At 41.0% G+C, this 20,673-nt stretch overlaps 1 protein-coding gene across 7 annotated transcripts in view; it reads right to left on the bottom strand.

The window, feature by feature from the left end:
* Positions 1-20,673, bottom strand: part of kif6 (kinesin family member 6) — an 82,708-nt gene that overhangs the window by 35,709 nt on the left and 26,326 nt on the right. For all 7 annotated transcript variants that reach the window (XR_012597308.1, XR_012597309.1, XM_074660985.1 and 4 more), the window contains exons 10-12: positions 15,059-15,162; positions 12,063-12,168; positions 7,698-7,860 (exon numbers count right to left, since the gene is read on the bottom strand). Coding sequence is in view for 5 of the 7 variants with exons in the window: in XM_074660985.1 (XP_074517086.1) it covers positions 7,698-7,860; positions 12,063-12,168; positions 15,059-15,162 (373 nt within the window). In the remaining 2 variants the exon portion in view is untranslated. The remainder of the gene's footprint in view (positions 1-7,697; positions 7,861-12,062; positions 12,169-15,058; positions 15,163-20,673) is intronic.

Below are 20,673 nucleotides of genomic sequence, written 5' to 3'. Positions count from 1 at the left end.
AGTTGTAGTTTTATTGCCTAAACCTGATGAAGTTATATTTTTGTTGCCTAAACCGAAAGAAGCCTTTTGTTTGTGTTCAAAACGTAACGTTTCATCGTGTTTTACAACATGTTAAAACGTGTTACTTTATGTTTCACTTTCACTTTTTACAACGTAGTAGGCGTAGTAGGCCCCTAATGACCCACATCTATGATGCTCAAAGCGACTGATAACGCCTATTTAATGGCCTGATAATAATTAATAATAAGGAAATTTGGACTGAATTGTGAAAGTTAGACCCAAGGTGACAATATGCAGTGAAAGGGTAGCATCCATAGTGATTTCTTAAAGGCAGCCGGCTTCATTGTGGGCTTTTAATAATGGCAGAGTGCTGACATGCGCTCAGTGCCCGGCCCTACAGGCTCGGGGAAGATGGTCTGGGTTGAATCAGTGGAGAGGATAGGAGCCAGACAGGCTGCAGATACTCTACCAAGATTCCACAAAATCTTCTCCCACTGATGAGGTTGTATGTATGCGTTTGTCTGCTTGAATCCAACGTGTCTGTACGTCTGGGTGCGCTTGTGTGAGTGTGACAGAGTAATTGAGTGGCTACATGAGGAAGCTGAAAGGCAAGCATCGCCGCTTAGATCCCGTTCACATTTTTATTGCCATGACACATTTCACTTCTCCACATGCAACGTCTCTATGCATTAGGACAATCTACTGTAATCGTTTCCTCTCTTCCATGTACTGTAACTTTGCTTCCAACTCTACGGCACTTATTCTGTATTCAATCAACCGCCTCCTGCTCAAACTGCTTTCAGCTGGCCTCACATATTTTTTAATACATACAGCCGAGCACAGATTTTTGTTCAGCACTTTCAAATCTGATTATCAAATTGACACCTAGTGACTTGTGGAGCTGCTTTTACTGTATAACAGGAGGTGAGAAAGGAGAAGATGGTGCTAGCAGAGGCAAGTCTTTTGCAATCAGAACTGCTGATGGAGGAAAAATTGTAATTGTGTGAACTAGAATTGCATGGGAAAGCTGCGTAAAGAAAACACGATCAAGCCATTTTGCGGTAAGTTGCCAAGATTGCTTTTAAGATGTCAACAGAAAGCAAGAAATCAAAGCTCGTCACAGGTTAGCAGGTAAAGGGGCAAAAAGCTTAGCTCAAGTTATTCTATATGAAGTATGCTTGTGATCTTCCTTTACATTACCTGCATGAATAAAACATTACAGTCTCATAAAATATGCATTCAGCTCCTACCATGTGTGCCTGTTTTTCCGCTATAAATGGAAGTGTGCTTGATGGCCTAATCACAACCCATAATTTAGAGACAACACATTAGTCCGTTCTTCAAGCACGGCCCTATCAATGAGATTAGCAGACATGGACTTGTGGCCAGACCGAAACTGTGGTGGTCAGCAGATAATTTGGGATGTTCAAAGAAAAAAAAAGTCAGAATGTCATTATTTTTGGATGATGAATGGACGTAGTTTTGAAGGAGTTGGAGACGTTAATTTATATTCCTGTCAGCCAATACAAAAGGGGATGTCAGTGGGAACAATAACATGAAGGAACCGAGTCTCCAATTACAGTTTCCAATGAAACCAACCATGCAGTCTTCTCAAAACTGCCAAGATCTAAACCCCGACGCAATTCCAAATGACCTATGGAAGCCAAGTTTTACAGAGAAATATGGCTGTTTCTGTGGCTCCTATGTCATTGTTTCATACAAGTCATTACTTCAGACTGTTGTTCACCAGGTTTTTCCATTATTGAGGTCTCTGGCGTCTGATATCTTCATTTATGCCGAACGCCACCGTGGACTTCGAGTATAGGATGAAAATTTCTTTTAGGGTGTTTTGCACGTTAGATCTGCGGGCTGCTTCACATGCCATGCTCTCGAAATGTGGTCGAGCTCAGCTCATGATGTGCATTCCATCTCTCCTTCTCATCTTTCTTGTCACTCTCTATTATGCTGTCCAATAAAGCAGACATCACAGGAAATAAAGAAAATGCCTTTAAAATTACCGCAGCTAGCAGAGGTGCAGTGCCAATCTCCGTGGTGCATTGGTACATTGCTCCGATTTCAATGTACCGTACGATACAAGTATGAAAAATCTTTTAAGATGCTAGATTATAATTACAGTATTAGAGGAAGGCTTGAGCAGTATGGGTGTCTCAAAAACAAATACTGTTGGAGTGAAGCTACTGCTTTTTCAAAGAGAGCTTCAGTATGATGAAGCGATTATATTTTCTTTTCACCCTTAACCCTCTGAGACCCACAATAGACCTGCTTTTGTCTTTTTTAGGGGGTGTAAAGGGGGTCTTTAGGGGGAGATAGCAGGTCAACAGTAGATGTCACATAAAAGTGATGTACATCATCTGAAGGCTGGGAACCTGAAGATTAATTTGAGATGCTGCTCAGCACTGTGTGATAAATTGTTCTAGTCCTAAATCAGAAAAAAACCATGAATTAATTAATTAATTAAAAAAAAATAAACTGTGATAGTGTATAAGTGCTTAGAACATTATGATAGAAGTATATGATGGCCATTCCCATGCTCTATTATGTCTCATATAGTAAGCTGGTGCAGCAATTTTTGGGATGATACCATTTGTTACACAGATTTGGTGCTAAATTTAACAATTTTTTACCACTTGAGAATTGATAAAAATTATCAATAATCCCTTCAAAATACCACATTAAGAGGCCAAGACCTTATCCTAAAGGTCACAACAGGTCATACATGTACTGTATATGTACTGTACATGTACTGTATATACTGATGACTGTAAATTTAGATTGTATGGACCCAGTAGTAGAGGTGAAATGCTGCCCCTATTTCTTTGGAGCATATGGTGATTAGAGCACCTTTAAATAATCCCTGCACCCAATTGCTGAGGGGCTTAAAGGAGACATATCGTGCTCATTTTCAGGTTCATGCTTGTATTTTGGGTTTCTACTAGAACATGTATACATGCTTTAATGTTCAAAAAACAAGTTATTTTTCTCATACTGTCTGTATGAATATACCTGTATTCACCCTCTGTCTGAAACACTCAGTGGAATTGCGTTGCTAGGAAACAGCTTGGGTTCATGTTTACTTCCTGTCAGCTGATGTCATTCACATACACTGCAACAGGAAATAAACTGGGACGCATTTAGTATGTTTACGTTTAAAACTGTGAAATGGTCTAAATATTGTAGATTTGTGACATCACAAATGGACAAAAATCCTAACGGCTTGTTTCAAACGCACAGTTTCTGAATACGGGCTGTGTGTATTTCTCCATGGAATGAGTGTTTTGATACTTTCACAGTATTTACATATCACTTAAACCTGCTTTATAATATAAAAGACGTGAAAATCGCACTTTTTACAATATGGGACCTTTAAAGCAAAAAAAAAAAAAAAAAAGCAACTCTGTGATGCCGCCTGTGTTGACACTTAAAAGTGACCATCACCACCCCTGGGAACAGAAGGTGACTCAGACATACGTGGCATATCTTGAAACTAGTCCACTGGAATCAGTGACCTCTGGTGAGCATCAGCATGGTGATTTCAGAACACATGAAATGTTACTAAAATAGGTGACAGAAAGTCGTTTTGATCCCTACCCTGCTTCACATCACTCAAATAGAAAATGAATTGAGCTATAATCAGTTTAATCCAAGACCAGGCAAACATTTCCAAACTGCAAAAGGAACTGATTGAGGTGATTTCATTCAATCAGCAACTCATTTGCATATATGCTAAAACAGTATGCAGCTGGCAGCTAAAACCTAAACTCTTTAAACTTTAAATTGCTTTTCCGGGTACTTCTGGATGAGCTACGCAGCTGACTTGCAAAGTCACAATCAAGTGACAGAGACCAGCAAGTAACGATGATTACATACCAAGCTTGATGAGTCCCTGTCTCATCAGACCCAGATGATTCAACTTTCAAACTGTGATTCCAAAAGAGATTAAAGGCATTAATGTGTTAAAAATGTCACGATAGAATTCCATTTTCGAAAGTGATTCAACTTAAATAGTTGATGTTTTTGTCAGTAAGCGCAACCCAGAGCAAGGTTCTTATCCCTCCTATCCCAATTTGCTCTGCAGCCTTTTTCCAACAATAAATGTCAACCTGCTGGTGGCACTGAATGAAAAGACAGGCTATCATTAAAGTCATTATAGGATGCATTGTCTGGGGACAAATGTCATGTTGCCAATCCATCAGGTAGATTGTCCACGTATTTCACTGGCTAATCAAAGTCCCTAGAGCCATGCTGTTACAGTAGTGGGGCTAAAAAATAAGGAGCTAAACATCAGCACAGTACATAAACTACAACAGGAGGCTGTGGAGTCTATGAGCGATGAACTGTACGGCATTCTTTTTGATTGAGTGGAATTTGGACCGCTAATGTCTCGATGTAAGAAATCATACCGAACAACGGCCAGAGATAACTATGAGATAACTTCTGTGCCGTATCACTGTTGAAATTATGATTTAGTATTAGCCAAATCTTTCCTGGATACATTCAACAGCACATGTGAAACATAAAACAGAATAATCTGATAGTTGAATAGTAAATACTTTATGTCCCTGGATCACTGCCAGTAGACAATATTTCCACAGAACATCTAAGACCAAGAGTTTAAGAGTTTGATGCTAAATAACAACCTGTTTAATGGAAGCAACTGCCAAATTAATGTCATTATTTTGACAACATGTGTGTCTATTATTTGCCCTTCAGGTTCTTTTTTTTTAATGAAATAACTTGTGAATGTGATGATGTTGGGTATCAGACTCTTAAAGGAGCAGTTTGTAGGATTTAGTGGCATCTAGTGGTGAGGTTGCAGAATGCAACCAACTGAATACCCCTCTTCTCAATCCTCTAAAAACGCAAAAGGCGCTCTCTAGAGCTAGTGGTTCTCAAACTTTTTCTGTCATTCCCCCCCTTTGGAGGAAGGAATATTTTCACATGTTCCTATGATGGTTGTTTCTTATAGTTTATTCAGTCGGTAGTCATAGTATGTTAAATATGTTGATATGATGAGGGTTAAAGGTACTGTTTGTGATTTCTTACACTTACTCTTATAAATCATTGCCGGTCGGTCCCATGCTCGCTCGCGTGTGGCTACGCTGTTCCAACACAAACTACACGGAAGCACCAAAACCGCAAAGTTATATGTAACTAGTATGGGTGTGACGATTCACTCAGCTCACGATACGATACACGATATTGGGTTCACGATCTCGATACGATACGATATTATAACAATAATTTGAACAAAACTTGAATGATGAAAATATATGACTGAAAAAGTAGCCTTTTATTCAAAAGACACAAAATGCAAAACAATGCTGTTGTTTGCCCTATAGTTCCATTTTTTGTTTGGTATCAGTCCTTCCTCCTGTCCTCTGTCCCCCTGTCCTCTGTCTTCCATCAGTCAGTATCAGTCTTTCTTCTACATGCGCAGTGTAACTGAAGCTGCGGCCTTGCGTTGCAATTGGTTCAATTTCGGCGAGGGTAGACCAGATTTTACTGCGCATGTGTTGTACCCCAAAGATAGGACGCTTACTCAGCCTCCTTCCATAAAGCCATGGGTACACTACCCGCATCAGGAGCGCGTGGCGTCTGCGTCGTGTGGTGGCTGCGTGATGCAGGAGTCTGGTGTTCACACTAGACGCGTGTCGGCTGCGTGTCGGCTGCCTGTCAGCTGTGTTTCTGCTGCTGCTGTCAGATGCGCGTCTCATGCGGGCAGTGAGTCCACCACTTAAGCCTTGCAGAGCAGCAGGAAGAGGTTGCAGCTGCCCGGAGCCCGTATGTACGTAGTACCTATTATGCCCTGATATCGCGATTCAGTTTTTTGTCTCGACGATGCATATTGTCACGTTTTTATATCCCGATATTTCGCGGAACGATATTTCGTCACACTCCTACTAACTACCCATCCAGACGGGATAAGACTGAAGGGGCATGGTGGTGATCAACCTTCGTTTATGAAGGTATCGCGAACGCTCAGGTTCAAGCAAGGTCGCAAAATAATTAGACATTAGAAATGTGTATAAAACTAATGTTTGTTTAACATGAGATGAATGGATAGGAATTTGTCAAAAAATTACAATCCAAACATATACGTCAAATTGCATTGAAGTCTACGGGACCTTCGGCTTTCTATCCCCCAAAAGGGAGGCCGGGCCTTGACTTTTTGCAAAGTACCCGTATGTGCCGGTCTGATGTATCATTATGTTAGTGGCGGATGTGTCAGAACTCTAGTGGAGTCAACTAAGCATTACCAGGTGTCCCACTCCCATGCGGAGTCTATTGTACCAGGCATGGGAACACACTGGGGCAGTGGGTAGAGATACAACCTTTTGTTTTACAAGGAACTCTGCCATGATTAACCCAGCGAGGACTCAGCGTCAGTCTGGGAACAGTAAGCCTGAAGCACATGAACCGACGGCTCCCAGTAACGGTTTTAGCAGAGTTAAGGGGTGGGGGACAGTTCTACAGACATGGAAAGCATGGTGATTAGCCAGCGGATACAAGCTTAGGTTGTAGAGATGGTCTGAATGTAGATGGGTATTAGGACTCTGGCTGGAAATGATGTCACACCTACAGGGCTGGTCAACCCAAACTATAGTGTTACACGCTGCAGACAGACCACCCCGACCGAGGGATTGACAGTTTAGGCTACTGCAACTTTATATAACAAACTTCACAATGAAAGAACATAAGGGAATATGGTCAGCGGAGCGTGTGCATTACTGCCCCGAACTATGTGCTTTTAAACACGCACGACGCCAATTTTGGCAATTACGTTTGCATCATGTGAAAACCAGTGTATGACATTTTGAGAGGGAAAATCTACAGAGGAGAGGATTTCACATTACACACACTCGGTCCAAGAAATACTCCGGCGAAATATCTGCATGATAATATTCTATTTGTCTTGGAGGGCTGAGGTTTTTGCGGCTAAATAATCAAGCAGACATCTCAATTTTCCGACTAATGTGCTGTGATCTAATAACAAGCCGCAGCGAGAGGGGCTGAGGGGGAGAAATAATCCCATAAAGCTATTAGAAATATCATATTCAAAATGCAAATACCATGATTATGATTAATAGCAATTATGATTAAGTGCCGTCATTAGATGGAGATCTATCGGAACACACATATTAAAATAACATTTCATGTGTATTTTTTGGGGCGCCGGTGATGAATGTACGACTACTTACGTTTCATAATTTATGTGTTTTGTAGAAGTGTAATCCAACCATGCGGGCAGATTTACTTTAGGATAAATACCTTTCTGCTAATGAACGTTTGGTCGGTAAGTGTGATTAAACTTGTGAGGCTGGACGCAGACACAAATTTAAAGTTGAAACCGACTGTTCTCAATTTATTTTTGCAGATTTTCCCCCCATTTTTTTTTTATCAATTTGCAATGCAAATTCCCAATATGCACTGGGGAAGGTATAGACTGCCCAAATGAGTCTAAGGAACTGCAATGGGGAATCAAATGCAAGGTCTCTCTGCACTGCAACCCTGAACTTATCTAGACATTATGTGGAGGAGCAGTATGTGACAACGAAAATGTCCGAATCAGTTGGACCATAAATCAAACACACTTTACTGGCATGGCCCTTTTCAAAGGGGTCCCTTGACCTCTGACCTCCAGATATGTGAGATGGCGGCACCACATCAAAGGATACTGATCTCATTATCGCGCTGCGTCATCATCTCCTTTAATTTGGTCACCTCTGCTGCACATTGGTGGCTCTCTTGAATGACCGCCTCAGTGTCCACTGTGGCTGCTGGTGATGCTTGCCCATCACCGTGCCCGTTTCCTCCACCTTGCTTGTCCATGATCATTATCTGTACCAAAAAAACATAAAAGAAAGATTGTTGACCTTTAATGGAAATTAAGAAAATGGCTTCTTTTTCCCCCCTTTTTTGGGGCTATGGATATAACACAAATATTTTCAAGAATTACATAATCTGGTTGTGTTGCATTCCATCAAAAAAATGTTTTAAGGGACAGCTAGAGTCATAGACATGTAATCTTATACGATAAAACTGGTTTAAAAGTTCTTTAACTTCTCCATTATGGAGGACGGAATCTGCCAAAATCAAAAATGAATGAATAAATAAATATGTCATCAAATGAAGCAAAAATATTAAAAAAGAAATGTAGCCATTAATTAATAGAATGTGACATAAATTGATATTTCTGTTTTAATTAGCTTCTTTTATTTATCTTTGTATTAATTCCCTTATTTATTTACTCTTCTGTTTATTTTACCTATAATTTATTTATGTATTTAATTTATTTGTTTTTTAATTAATTAATTTATTTTTGCATCAATTAATTTATTTATTTTTGCATGTATTTTTTATTTATGTTAAATATATAAAATTAATTATTTATTAAAGCATTTATTTATTATTTATTTTATATTTAATTTTAAATGTATGTAATTATTTATGTATTTATGATTTTTTTTATTTAGTCATGATTTTCCCCTTTTTTATTTTCACCCTTATTTATTCCACAAAACATATTTATTTCTGTATTCCTTTATACATTTCTTTACACATTTCTTTTTACATTTCTGCCTCATTATGCAAATGAGGATGCTGTCACTCAACGTGTGTCATCATAGGGACACACCTGATTTCGGCAGGTTCCGTCCTCCATACTCCGAGACTTATTTTGTAGCTCAATAAACGTCTAGAGGAAAAAGGCATCCTACTACATCTACTGCACTTGGGTTTGCTGTTGAGAAAAACACATTCAGTATAAACAACCATCTAATGCCATGAACTTAAACGAGCTGGAAAATGCGTTGGGGTATCATTTTGGAAAGTGGTGCTCTTCTAAATTCCGCGATATTCCCTAAACATTAATTAAATTCCCCTCTTTTCCCTGTCTGTAATATAACTCTAAGATTTCAATGCTGCTCAGGGCTTAAAGACAGGTGGAAAACATGTTAGAGGATTGGAGTTTTTTCCACGTGGAGAAGACCCGGTAGAAGAGGAAGGTACAGAGGAGGGGTGAGGCTGGTCACAGGCAGTTTTGGGGGACATAGACTTATTCAGTGTGCCTCGAAACAGATAGTGGAGCTTCCCCAGGTTTGTAAAATAACTTTTCCATGACACCACTGCACTGCAGTGTGACAAGAGTGCTAAATCACCGAGGTCAAATTGTGCATCTATAAGCTCACAGTGCCTGAAAAGATAAAACTGCAGAACTGTGGTTGAACGAGGACAAGCAGAGTGTTGAGCATGAAAGCACTAGCCAGTGTCGAGAACAAAGAAGAGAGAAATCAAATTCAAACCAGATCCAAATTCCTACAGAATCACCGGAGTGTGACTGGGGTGATGCTCGGAGGAATGTAAACTGAACAGGAGATAGAGTTTGCGGATCATAACAAACTGAAGCAGAGATAAACAGACATTCAAGTGGGATCTGGAATTGCTTCTGGTGGCTGCTCCGACTCCAACCAAACCAGAGCGCAGGAACACCGTTTCCCCCCTACGCTCATTTAGCAGCATTTGAATACAGTCTAAATTATAACCGATATGACTTTCTCCAAAACAATAAACTTTAAGAATGTATGTTTCCTACCACCAACATTTGGCAAACATGCAAATGAAAAACTTTTTGCACGGCAGTCTGCATGACAAATTGTCAGTGGATTGGGAATAGAGCCAAAACCAAAATGATGTCCAGACTCCACTTATATAAACATATATACATATATACACCGATCAGCCGTAACATTAGGACAGCATGGACACCCTGACCGGTCTGCCCCATACGCAACAAACTGCGATGCACTGTGTGTTCTGATACCTTTCTATCGGAATCAGCATTAACTTTTTCAGCCATTTGAGCTCCAGTAGCTCTTCTATTGGATCAGACAACACGGGCCAGTCTTCGCTCCCCACGTGCATCAATGAGCCTCTGCTTCCAACACAAAGTTCAAAGTTCAAAATGTTCACTTGCTGTCTAACATATCCCACCCAATGCCAGGTGCCATTGTAACTTGATAATCCATGTTATTCACTTCACCTGTCAGTGGTCTTAATGTTATGGCTGATCAGTGTATATAACGCATATTTGTTTTAATGCCACTAATTTCTTGAACGCATTAACAAAACTTGCAATTTTTAGGTTGTAGCGGCTCAGTTTTAAAGCTAGAGTGAAGATACTGGCATCATATGAAACTGGAAACCCTAAGGAATCCTTAAGAGTAATCACGCTCATTTATAACAGAAACACTGCACTGACACATACAACAGAAGAAGTTAGAGAGTTCAGACCATTGTTCTGTTTGTAGGTATATCTTGGCTTAGTTTTTAAACTGTCATGCCAATTCTTAAGAAGATCTGGTTTGAACACGTGCACGTCATATCACACATTGCCTCTAATTAGATGGCAAATAACTGCAAAACACCAAGTGTCTAGACTTCAGTCAGGCCGTGGGAAAATCAACAGCACTGGATACTAGAGAATCACTCATAGAATTTCCAGTTAGGTTGTGGTTAGGCCTGAGGATAAGATCATGTTAATCATCAGCTTTTTTGTGATGATGAAATGATAAAAATTCTACCTTTCCTATCTGATGATACAGAAACCATCTCCAGTAGTAATAACCACATTCAAAATAGGAAAAGACATTTAGGTAGTAGAGTAAGGCATTTTCAAGCAGGGGACAGTAGAGGGAGCTATTTAGAGGAGCTGATTGGTCAGCTGGTCACTGCTGAGCTGATGGATGTAGGGAAGAGTGCAGAGATCAGTTCTGACACCTCACTAATCAAATGTGCTCTATATATTTGTCTTCCAGCCATTCAGGAGGCTTTCACATCAGGGACCGAGTATACTTTACCCCAATGTCCAGTTCATTTAAGTGTGAACACTGTGCACCCTACCCGGGCACGGTTAATCGATCCGGTTCACTTGAAAGAGGTGGTCTCGAGAACGGTTCATGTGTACTCGGGTACGGTTCGGATCAGGTGTGAAAACTAGCTTTACCAAAACACGGAAGTAGACTGCTATTTAGAACGACACGTCAAAATTATTCGACCGTTCTGTTAAAACATGGCCGCGAAAGGATCTGTCTGGTCTGAACATTGTAGTGACAACATGAATAAAATGTTGCGTAGATGATGACGCAACTGTACACAGGTACGGAACAACATTACTGATGTGAAAGCTGAGCGGCGGGGAGTGGAGAGGGGGGGTCAACCGTGCTCAGACATGGCACGAAGTAGGGGTGGGAATCACCAGAGGACCCACGTTACGACATTATCACGATACTTAAGTTACAATACAATCTTATTGCGATTTTAAACATTTTGCGATATGCGTCGTATTGTGAAGATATATTGCGATTTATACAATTTTATTCAACTGCAAGTTGTGAAACATCTTTTTTAACTAATACAGATCTGATACAGTTTTCACTCTGTTCATCTCAGAGTTTTCATTCACATATCTTGAGGTCAGAGGTCAAGGGACCTCTTTTGAAAATGGCCATGCCAGTTTTTCCTTGCCAAAATTTACTTTTACTTACTGTTTACTTATTAATTAACTTTGCAGCATTATTTAGTGTTAGGTTTTTCTAGTTTTATATGATACCAGTATCTTCCCTCTAGCTTTAACACTGAGCCCGCTACAACATCTGAAAGACAGAATTGCGACCGAATTGTTGAGAGGTTAATAGTTAATATAATAAAAGATCAATACTGACGTCCGTGTATCGATACAATATTGCCATACAAAATCTTATATTTTTTCGAATACGAAGCAATCGTACGTCCATCACTGTTCCCTCACAGTGACAATAAACCTCAAGCACTAACACTAACCGACAGAATTCAAATGCTCAATTCATTGAACTAGCATAGCAAACTGAACTGAAAATATCTTCTGCTGCCACACCAGCATGGTGACGGCCCGTGGATCTCGTCATGGACAGGAGAGGGAAAAACAAGGAAATTATGGATGGATAGAGAGAATAACACAAATAGGGGGTTACACAGGGAGCATGCAGATACTGTAAATGTATTACCTTCAGCAGGGAGAAACAGTAGTGGATTTTTCTCATGTCTGGTCCCAATGACACTGTCACGTCTGGATCAGGGTCATCCAGAAAGGCCTTGAGTAACTCTTCCAACCTAAACACACACATACAAGCACGCAGATATTGTCTATAATCCTTAAACCAAAAAAAAATGCCACATTCCATGTTACAACTCTTCTCCATCACACTTAGCACAGACTCAACAGGCACGCAAACAGTTAATATTTAGTGCTTCTATGTTTAAAATGTGGGTCCGTTCAAAGAAAACTATTTACTTAAACGTGTGTTCCAGCTCCACTGTGCCGGCCTGTTGATAAACTATCACTGGATGATAGTCCAAACATTGGTTCTTCAAGCTCTGGAACCGGCCGCTGGAAAAGACCCGACAGGCAACCGGCCAGACGGATCCGGTGTAGGCACGACAACGTGCGGTTTCTATTTTCCGCTGCAGCGTGTTCAGCGCAGAAACACGCTACATTTACATGACGAAGGACTTAAAACAAACGCAGCGGTCGTCTTTCAGGGCCCTGTGAGACATCAGCGGTTTTTGTGATACAAAGTTTGCTTCTGGAGAATGCCCGTCAGTGCCATGTACAATATTTTGTAAGAGACAAAACATCATCTTCCAAACACCAGAATTTATAGTTTCCAAATAGTCTTTCCGTAAGTGTGAGGTGATAATATAGCAAATGGAATTGACTTCAGCACGTATGGGAATTGGGATTTATACTGAATCTTACAAAGCACTGAAGGGAGCAGAATATTCTTCTGGAAAGGTAAAAAATATGCATGCCTGAGGATGTATGAGCGTTTTGGAAATGTGACAACAAAATAAGCCAATTTATGTGCAATCACTCAGCACTGGGGATGAGTTAAGGCATAAACCGGAGAGGAAATAGCAACAAAAAGTCAGCATGTCCAGAGAATGTGGTCACAACAGACATCATTAAAGGTTCCCTGCGCGAGTTTGACCTCGAGCAGCGGGGGAAATCGAGGATAATCGCTCGGGTTAGAGAGAACTCCCGAGGCGGACTGAGGGAACGAAGGCGCGGTAAACACATCAGCACTGGTGGGGGTGATGTGCCAAGTCCTCGATGGAACCTCTGGCCTGAACTCTGGCCCGGACTGACTGGGTCCCGAGCAGAAAATAAAGCAGTCCTGGCTGAAGCAGAGCCCTGGGAAACTCCATTAGATCTGGTTAAGCCTCAGTGAATGAGGTTTCAACTCAAGCATCGATGCATAGCCAACAGCATAAGTTATGTAGGCACTTGAGGCAAACCCCAAATACTTATAAATCATGAAACATATTTGCTCAAGAATCTCCGGTTCTGAGCATTACAGATACAAGTTAGAGTCCAAAAAAAGACCGTGTGCTCTCTTCCCCGGGTCTGAGGTGCACTGTAAACATCCTAGGAGGCTGACGGGGCCAACGCAGTCTGCACTGTCCTGAGATGACTGGCTCACTGAGGTCACTTCATTATACCAGCCCAGTCGCCAGGAAAAAAAGGCTGGCACTGTACGTTTCTGCAAACCGCCAGTTTGTCAACTCACTGTTGTTGAAAGTTATGTGGTATAATAACCAGTATAACAAGCAAGACAGGCCACTAACGGTCGCTGGGTGGTGGATGGGTGGAGTGACGCTTGTTAGGAAATGTCATGTAAGAAAGTCTGCTGTGACGGTTGTTACGTTACCTTTTTAACGTTGTGTTGTTACATTACATTATCTGTTACTTACTAGCTGTTTAAATACGCTGTTTAATTGCGCTGTTACGTTACGCTGTTACGTTACGCTGTTGCGTTACGCTGTTGCGCTACGGTTGTTGCGCTACGGTTGTTGCGCTACGGTTGTTGCGCTGCGTTGTTACGTTGCATTGTTGTATTAAGGTTGTTGCGTTAAGGTTGTTGTGTTACGTTGTTACATTATGTTGTTACATTATGTTGTTACATTACGTTGTTACGTTACACTGTTACGTTAAGTTGTTACGTTACGTTGTTACGTTACGTTATTACGTTACGCTGTTACATTATGGTTGTTACGCTACGGTGTTACATTATGGTTGTTACGCTACGGTTGTTATGTTACGATGTTACGTTATGTTGTTACGTTACGTTACGTTGTTACGTTACGTTGTTACGTTACGTTGTTACGTTACGTTGTTACGTTATGTAGTTACATTACATTGTTACGTTACGTTGTTACGTTACGTTATGTTGTTACATTACGGTGTTACGTTACGTTGTTACGTTACGTTGTTACATTATGGTTTTTACGTTCCTGTTTTTATGTTCCTGTTGTTATATTACGGTTGTTACGTTATGTTGTTGCGTTATTATTTGAACACAAACCATGATCTTTTTTCTAGCCTTAACTGAGCAGTTTTGTTGCCTAAAACGAACCAATCGTTTCACAGCGTTAACCACGTGGCATTGTGCATCTCTGCAAGCCTGATACAAGGCTTATGTGAAACGTATTTATGAAACGTATTTTTGGTTCGGAAACATCAACATTCAACATATCCCGTTGTTTGCAGAAACGTACAATTCCAACATGTTTTCTGCCGACTGGGGTTTATTATACAAACATACACACACACAAATATTGTACAACCCATGGCAAAAGGCCTCCTGTGAGCTCCTGTAGGACAGGGGTCTCCAACAAGTAGCTACCTGTTTCTGAGTGGCTCACTAAAGGTTCAAAGAACATCAAATTTGATCACGCAAAGTCACTTTTTAAACCTGTTTAAATTTCTATCTAATCAAATTCACAGACATCCCGCTGCCTTCTGACACAAAATGATTATTTGCCAATCAGCTCTCAATTAAATGAATTACGCTGTTTTCAAGATTTGGTTACATCTGTGACGCCGTAACTTTAGGCGAAGGTTGGAGACTCCTGCTCTCTCAAGAACATCCTTTTTTAACTCAGTTATGCAGAGAGAGGATTGAAAAGACGAGGAATCAAGGAACAGGACGAGGCAACATACTTCTGGATCTCCTCTACGGTGAGCTGGTCATCCCTCTGTTCTCCTGTCACCATGGCCAGCTCGTCGTTCAGAGACTGGATCTCCCTCTTCAAACGGGCTATTAGCTGGAATACACACACATACAAAAAGCAGGGTTAGAGAGGTCTACTATATGTGCACATACAGTACACACACAATGTAAAGCGGCGCACATTTGGCACCTACGGTACAAAACAAAGACACACACTAGCAGCACAAGCGCACGCAGACAGAGGCTATTTCGCTGCTGCCAAGTGATGAGACAATCCTTCTGAAAATTATCTTGCGGCTTATCTTGCTGATGCATTTTGAGGACAGACTTAAGTGATTCCAGACAACTGGATGCTCCAGCGAGAAAATGCAGGAAGCAAAACATAAATTAGCATTAAAAAGCTACGGTGGCAAAAAAAAAAAAGTACACATAAAACCCTCTGCTGCTGTCTGTCCACACGTGTTTGGTTAAGGCCTTGCACACTGAGCCAACGGGGTGGTTGCTGTTAGTAACCGCTGTCCGGGTCTGGTTACTGTTTATATATATATATAAAAGCAAAATATCTCACCAACTCCAGACATAGCTTCTTAAATAAGTAAGTACATAGATAGCAATCTTTGTAAAAAAAGAAACAGTAACACCAAGAATGTCTATTAATGTTAGGGGATGATCAGAGGAGAGACGATGTGATGGGACCAGGACATTGTTTCTATAAGCATCATTCCATTGATTAATACTGACAGCAATCTGTTTTCTAATCTGTGTACCCCAGGTACTGCGTTCTCCACCTGCTGAGCACAGGTAGGCCAGACAGCCGTTTTCATTTAACAGAATATATGACAAAAAGCTATTTAAAGGGGACCTATTGTGCTTTTGTGCTTTGTCCCTTTTCTTTAGTGTGTTATATATATTTTTTGTGCATGTAAAAGGTCTGCAAAGTTACAAAGCCCAAAGTCCACCCTAAACACAGAAACACTCCTGCTCCTGAACTGCTTGAAATGCCTTGATGGAAGTCCCGCCTTTTCTTCCATAGCATGGTGATGTCACTAAGTAACACAGTTGTACGTTTTGTTTGGCATGCCATGAAACATTAGATGTTAATAATTAACCGTTAACCGACATTAAGAATTTTAACCAATTAAAGCTAGCGGTTAAATGGTTAAAATAAACATTAAAGATTAAATAACAAACAGAGCAAAACTCAGAGGAGCAGCTCGTAACTTCAAGGAGAATAGCTGGTCCACCTTAACAGCCCACCTTAAGAGAGTCTGAGCCAGTGTTGTTGCTAACGCCGGGGCTAACCGCCTTCACTTTAGTTTGCAGGCGGCTGGCAAGAGACGGGAGTAGTAGCATTTATTCACCGACAAATAAACTGTACACACACTGCTACTGCTACGTTCACAGCTATAACGCCACCAATAACCCCACACTCACCGCCGTCACACACACACGCTCTGTCGGCAACTCGTGCTCATACAAATAGCACCGCTGCGTGAAACGCATTAATCTTGTCAGTTAACAGTTAATAATCGGTTATCGGTTATTAATCGGAGGGTCGGTTATCGGTTAGGAAAAAAAATTCTAAATTAGCATCTCTACCTGAAACAAAGCTAGTTAGAGTGGAGCTGAGCTGAAACAGAGTCCGAAGAGTTTAGTTCGGTTGACTAACCACAACAGAGGGCCAGCTGACCAATCAGAGCAGGGGGGGGGGGCGGAGGGACAGGGGGTCAAACAGAGCGTTTCAGACAGAGGATGAAAAGAGGTGCTGCAGCACAGCCGGTATGAGAAAAATAAAGCGTCTTTATTCTAGTAAAAACTCAAAATACACCTATGAACCTGAAAATCGGGGGCGGCAGCTCAGTCCATGGGGACTTGGCTTGGAAACCGGAGGGTCGTTGGTTCAAGTCCCCGTACTGACCAACTATGGAGTGTGGACTGGTAGCTGGAGAGGTGCCAGTTCGCCTTCGAGGCACTGTCAAGGTGCCATTGAGCAAGGCACCGAACCCTCAAAAAGCTGCTCCAGGGGTGCCATGCTATGGCTGACCATGACACTGTGACCCCTCCGAAAATGTTGTTGACATTATAACCTTTAATCTTTGGAAGTAAGTGCCTCTCTCTCTCTCTCTCTCTCTCTCTCTCTCGTTTTCCTTGCTGAAAGGGTCCATGCCTACAAAGGTCAGTCTAGGCAGGGATTAGCAGGAGTCTAGCTACCTAGCACCTACAGGATTAGTGAACTCAGATCATAAATGAAATGGCATTACATGTCCGTCCGACTGTAATAGCTCCTCTGACGGCACAGAACCATTTCAAGTCGGTGTATCAGCCTTTCTGTGTTTTAATGCACCATTGACAAAGACATGTGACCGATTAATCAACTGTACATCTGTAGGACTTACTAAAACAGGAGCTGTTATGAAAGTAAATATTATTTGAATTGAACAAATGTAGCACCTGCTGATGGCAATGCCATTACTTCTACACCCCTGAAGGCAAGCACTCAGTTCTCTACATTACATATAGCAGTGCTTTTCATATTTAATTATTTCTTGTTCGTGCAACAGACCTGTTAAAATGGGATTAAATCTCCTGGTCCACACCAGGAGCAAGAGGTTAGAGGTGAGCCCACTTGACATGTGCCCCTTATTCTGATGTTAAGCAGTTACTAGCAGTGTGCCGTAACTTGATGTGAAAGGGACCACATACAGACGACCTATAAGGACTGATTGGCCTCATAAAACCTACAGCTTGATTTCTCTGCTGCTAATGTTAGAGATGTTAACTGGCCATTTGATTCATTTGCCAAATCCCTTGAAAAAGGGGGAGAAGAGAATGACCCTTTCTACATTACATCTGAACAAAGATGTGTAATCACATGCTAATGGTAGGGAAGACAGGCCAACACCAAAATCAATGGATGGTGTAGTTATTGAGAAGGACGCCAGACCAGTTGTAATAAAAAAATCTTGCACAAATCACACCACAAAACAACACACTAAGCCACCTAAAAAAACAAGCGGTGATTGTTCTTTTTCTCACTTGACCCACTTTCTTTCTTCAGTATAAATCCCACTTAACTATCACCGCTGAGTCCGACCACACTGCAAAAATACTAAAGCAGACTGAAAGGCTGGAACCGTCTCAGTGGCAAAAGTAAGAGCAAATACAAGAGAAAGTGGCGACCGTGCGCCAGAGTCACACGGTGACACAAAGTTGCTAGGGAGCTAGGGAAGTTCTCAAGGTCAAAGGTCAGACTGAGTCATCTAATTTAGCAAAGCAGCACCACTTCTAGGAAACACGTCTTCTCGCTGGAAAGTCAAAACTAGTCATACAGTCAGACAATGTAAACTCGGGATGTTCTTGAGAAGAAGCAGACCTGCAGTGTGGTTTTGGGTAGGTGCCACTGTAGCTCAACGAAAATTTCACCCCAAATCCACCCCGTATCATATTTTCTAACATCATGGCTGACCATCCTTCACCAGAGCCGCTCCCTCTATCTCTTTTTTGGAGCCCTTGGTCTGATGTAATTCTCCCAGCTGCATCCTGACAAACCGACCGCCGTTTGTTGGTCAGCGGAATCGTGCAGTCTATTTCAGAAGCGCCGAGCCCACACTGGTACCACAGCACCACGGCAGGCTTCCATGCACTCTGAAGAAAAACTGACTCAGGCCATGTGACTGATGATGCCAGTATATACAGTATATCCTATGGCAAGCCCGAGTCAGTCTAATAATACAATGTGCACATTGTGACGGTGACGCAAAAAGCAACACATGCCACACAATTACGTTAGAAACATTAAACTTCTACAAACAGTCCTAACTTTAAATTATACATCTTCTTCTTGAATATAGCCTATCCTATCCATCTTGTGCAGATTACCATCCGCAGTAAACTATAAGCACTGCAGTATAACCACAGGTTACACCTCAGAGGCATATGTATTATATAAAGGGTGCCAACGCATTTTCCATTTCAAAAATTCCATACTTTTCCAGACTTCTTGGTCGATTTTTCACACCGTATTTGACATCTGAGCACAAATAGCAATGTTTATTCAATGGTCAACAGTCAAAGTTAACGCAATAATATCATGTTAACGCAAATTTGTTTTAACGCCACTAATTTCTTTAACGCATTAACGCAACTTGCGATTTCTGAGGTTGCAGCGGGCTCAGTTTTAAAGCTTGAAACCGAGATGAAATTAGAAAAACCTAAGGAGTCCATCGGTCCCAACCATGTCATACTAGCTTGACGCAAAGGAGGCTAAATAACGTTCCAAACTTGCATTTTGGCGAGGAAAAACTGACATTGACATTCTCAAAAGGGGTCCCTTGACCTCTGACCTCAAGATATGTGAATGAAAATGGGTGCTATGGGTACCCACGAGTCTCCCCTTTACAGACATGCCCACTTTATGATCATCACATGCAGTTTGGGGCAAGTCATAGTCAAGTCAGCACACTGACACACTGACAGCTGTTGTTGCCTGTTGAGCTGCATTTTGCCGGGTTATGATTTGAGCATATTTTTTATGCTAAATGCAGTACCTGTGAGGGTTTCTGGACAATATTTGTCAATGTTTTGTGTTGTTAATTGATTTCCAATAATAAATATATACATACATTTGCATAGAACAGCATATTTGCACACTCCTATGTTGATGAGAGTACTAAATACCTGACAAATCTTCCTTTAAGGGACATTTTGAAGAGATAAAAAAAAAATTGTAATTTGTGATTAATCATGATTAGCTATGGACAATCATGTGATTAATCGCAATTAAATATTTTAATCGATTGTCAGCCCTAGAAAATATTGGCTTTAAAACCCAACTGTTCACATGTATGTTGCATTGTAACTATGTAGCCTATGCTATGATGTTGCCAAATAATTGCCAGAATATTGTAGCTAGGTACAGTAGCTCATACAAATCAGTTACCATCAAACCCAGACAAGGTCAATGCACGGAATAATATTCAAGCTGCAATGCTAAAGTGCAATGTTATTCAGTTTTTGTCATGGAAATTTAAATAACTGTATACTTTCAATCCCTACAGTAACAGAAGGGACGTTCATGTACAAGTCACCGCTGAACTGGAGAAGAGTACTAAGGTCCATTCACTTTGCGTCACACGCCTAACTTCTTGCCTTGATTTCAACGACATCAAGCTCGGGCTGGGCAATATATCGAAATGATTTCAATATCGTGATATGAGACTAGATATCGTAATATCGTAATATGGCAAAGTGTTGTCTTTTTCCCCGTTTTAAAGGCTGCATTACAGTAATTTTCTGAACTTTCAAGACTGTTCTAGCTGTTCTATTATTTGCTTTTACCCAATTTGTCATTATGTCCACATTATTGTTAATTATTTATAAAAAATTTCAATGTGTAAATATTTTGTGAAAGCACCAATAGTCAACCCTACAATATCACCTCAATATCGAGGTATTTGGTCAAAAATGTTGTGATATTTGATTTTCTCCATATCGCCCTACATCAAGCTCGCTCTGGCACACACAGTAGTAAATATTCTGGCTGCGCTGGCTCTATTTATTCTAAGAAACCGTGAATTTTGTAATGTAGAAAACAGAATAGGGGCAA

This window comes from Sebastes fasciatus, chromosome 15 (assembly GCF_043250625.1).
Source record: "Sebastes fasciatus isolate fSebFas1 chromosome 15, fSebFas1.pri, whole genome shotgun sequence".
NCBI classification, from domain to species: Eukaryota; Metazoa; Chordata; class Actinopteri; order Perciformes; family Sebastidae; genus Sebastes; species Sebastes fasciatus.
The sequence above is the reverse complement of the archived record's forward strand: the minus strand, read 5'-3'. Positions and strand labels throughout refer to the sequence as shown.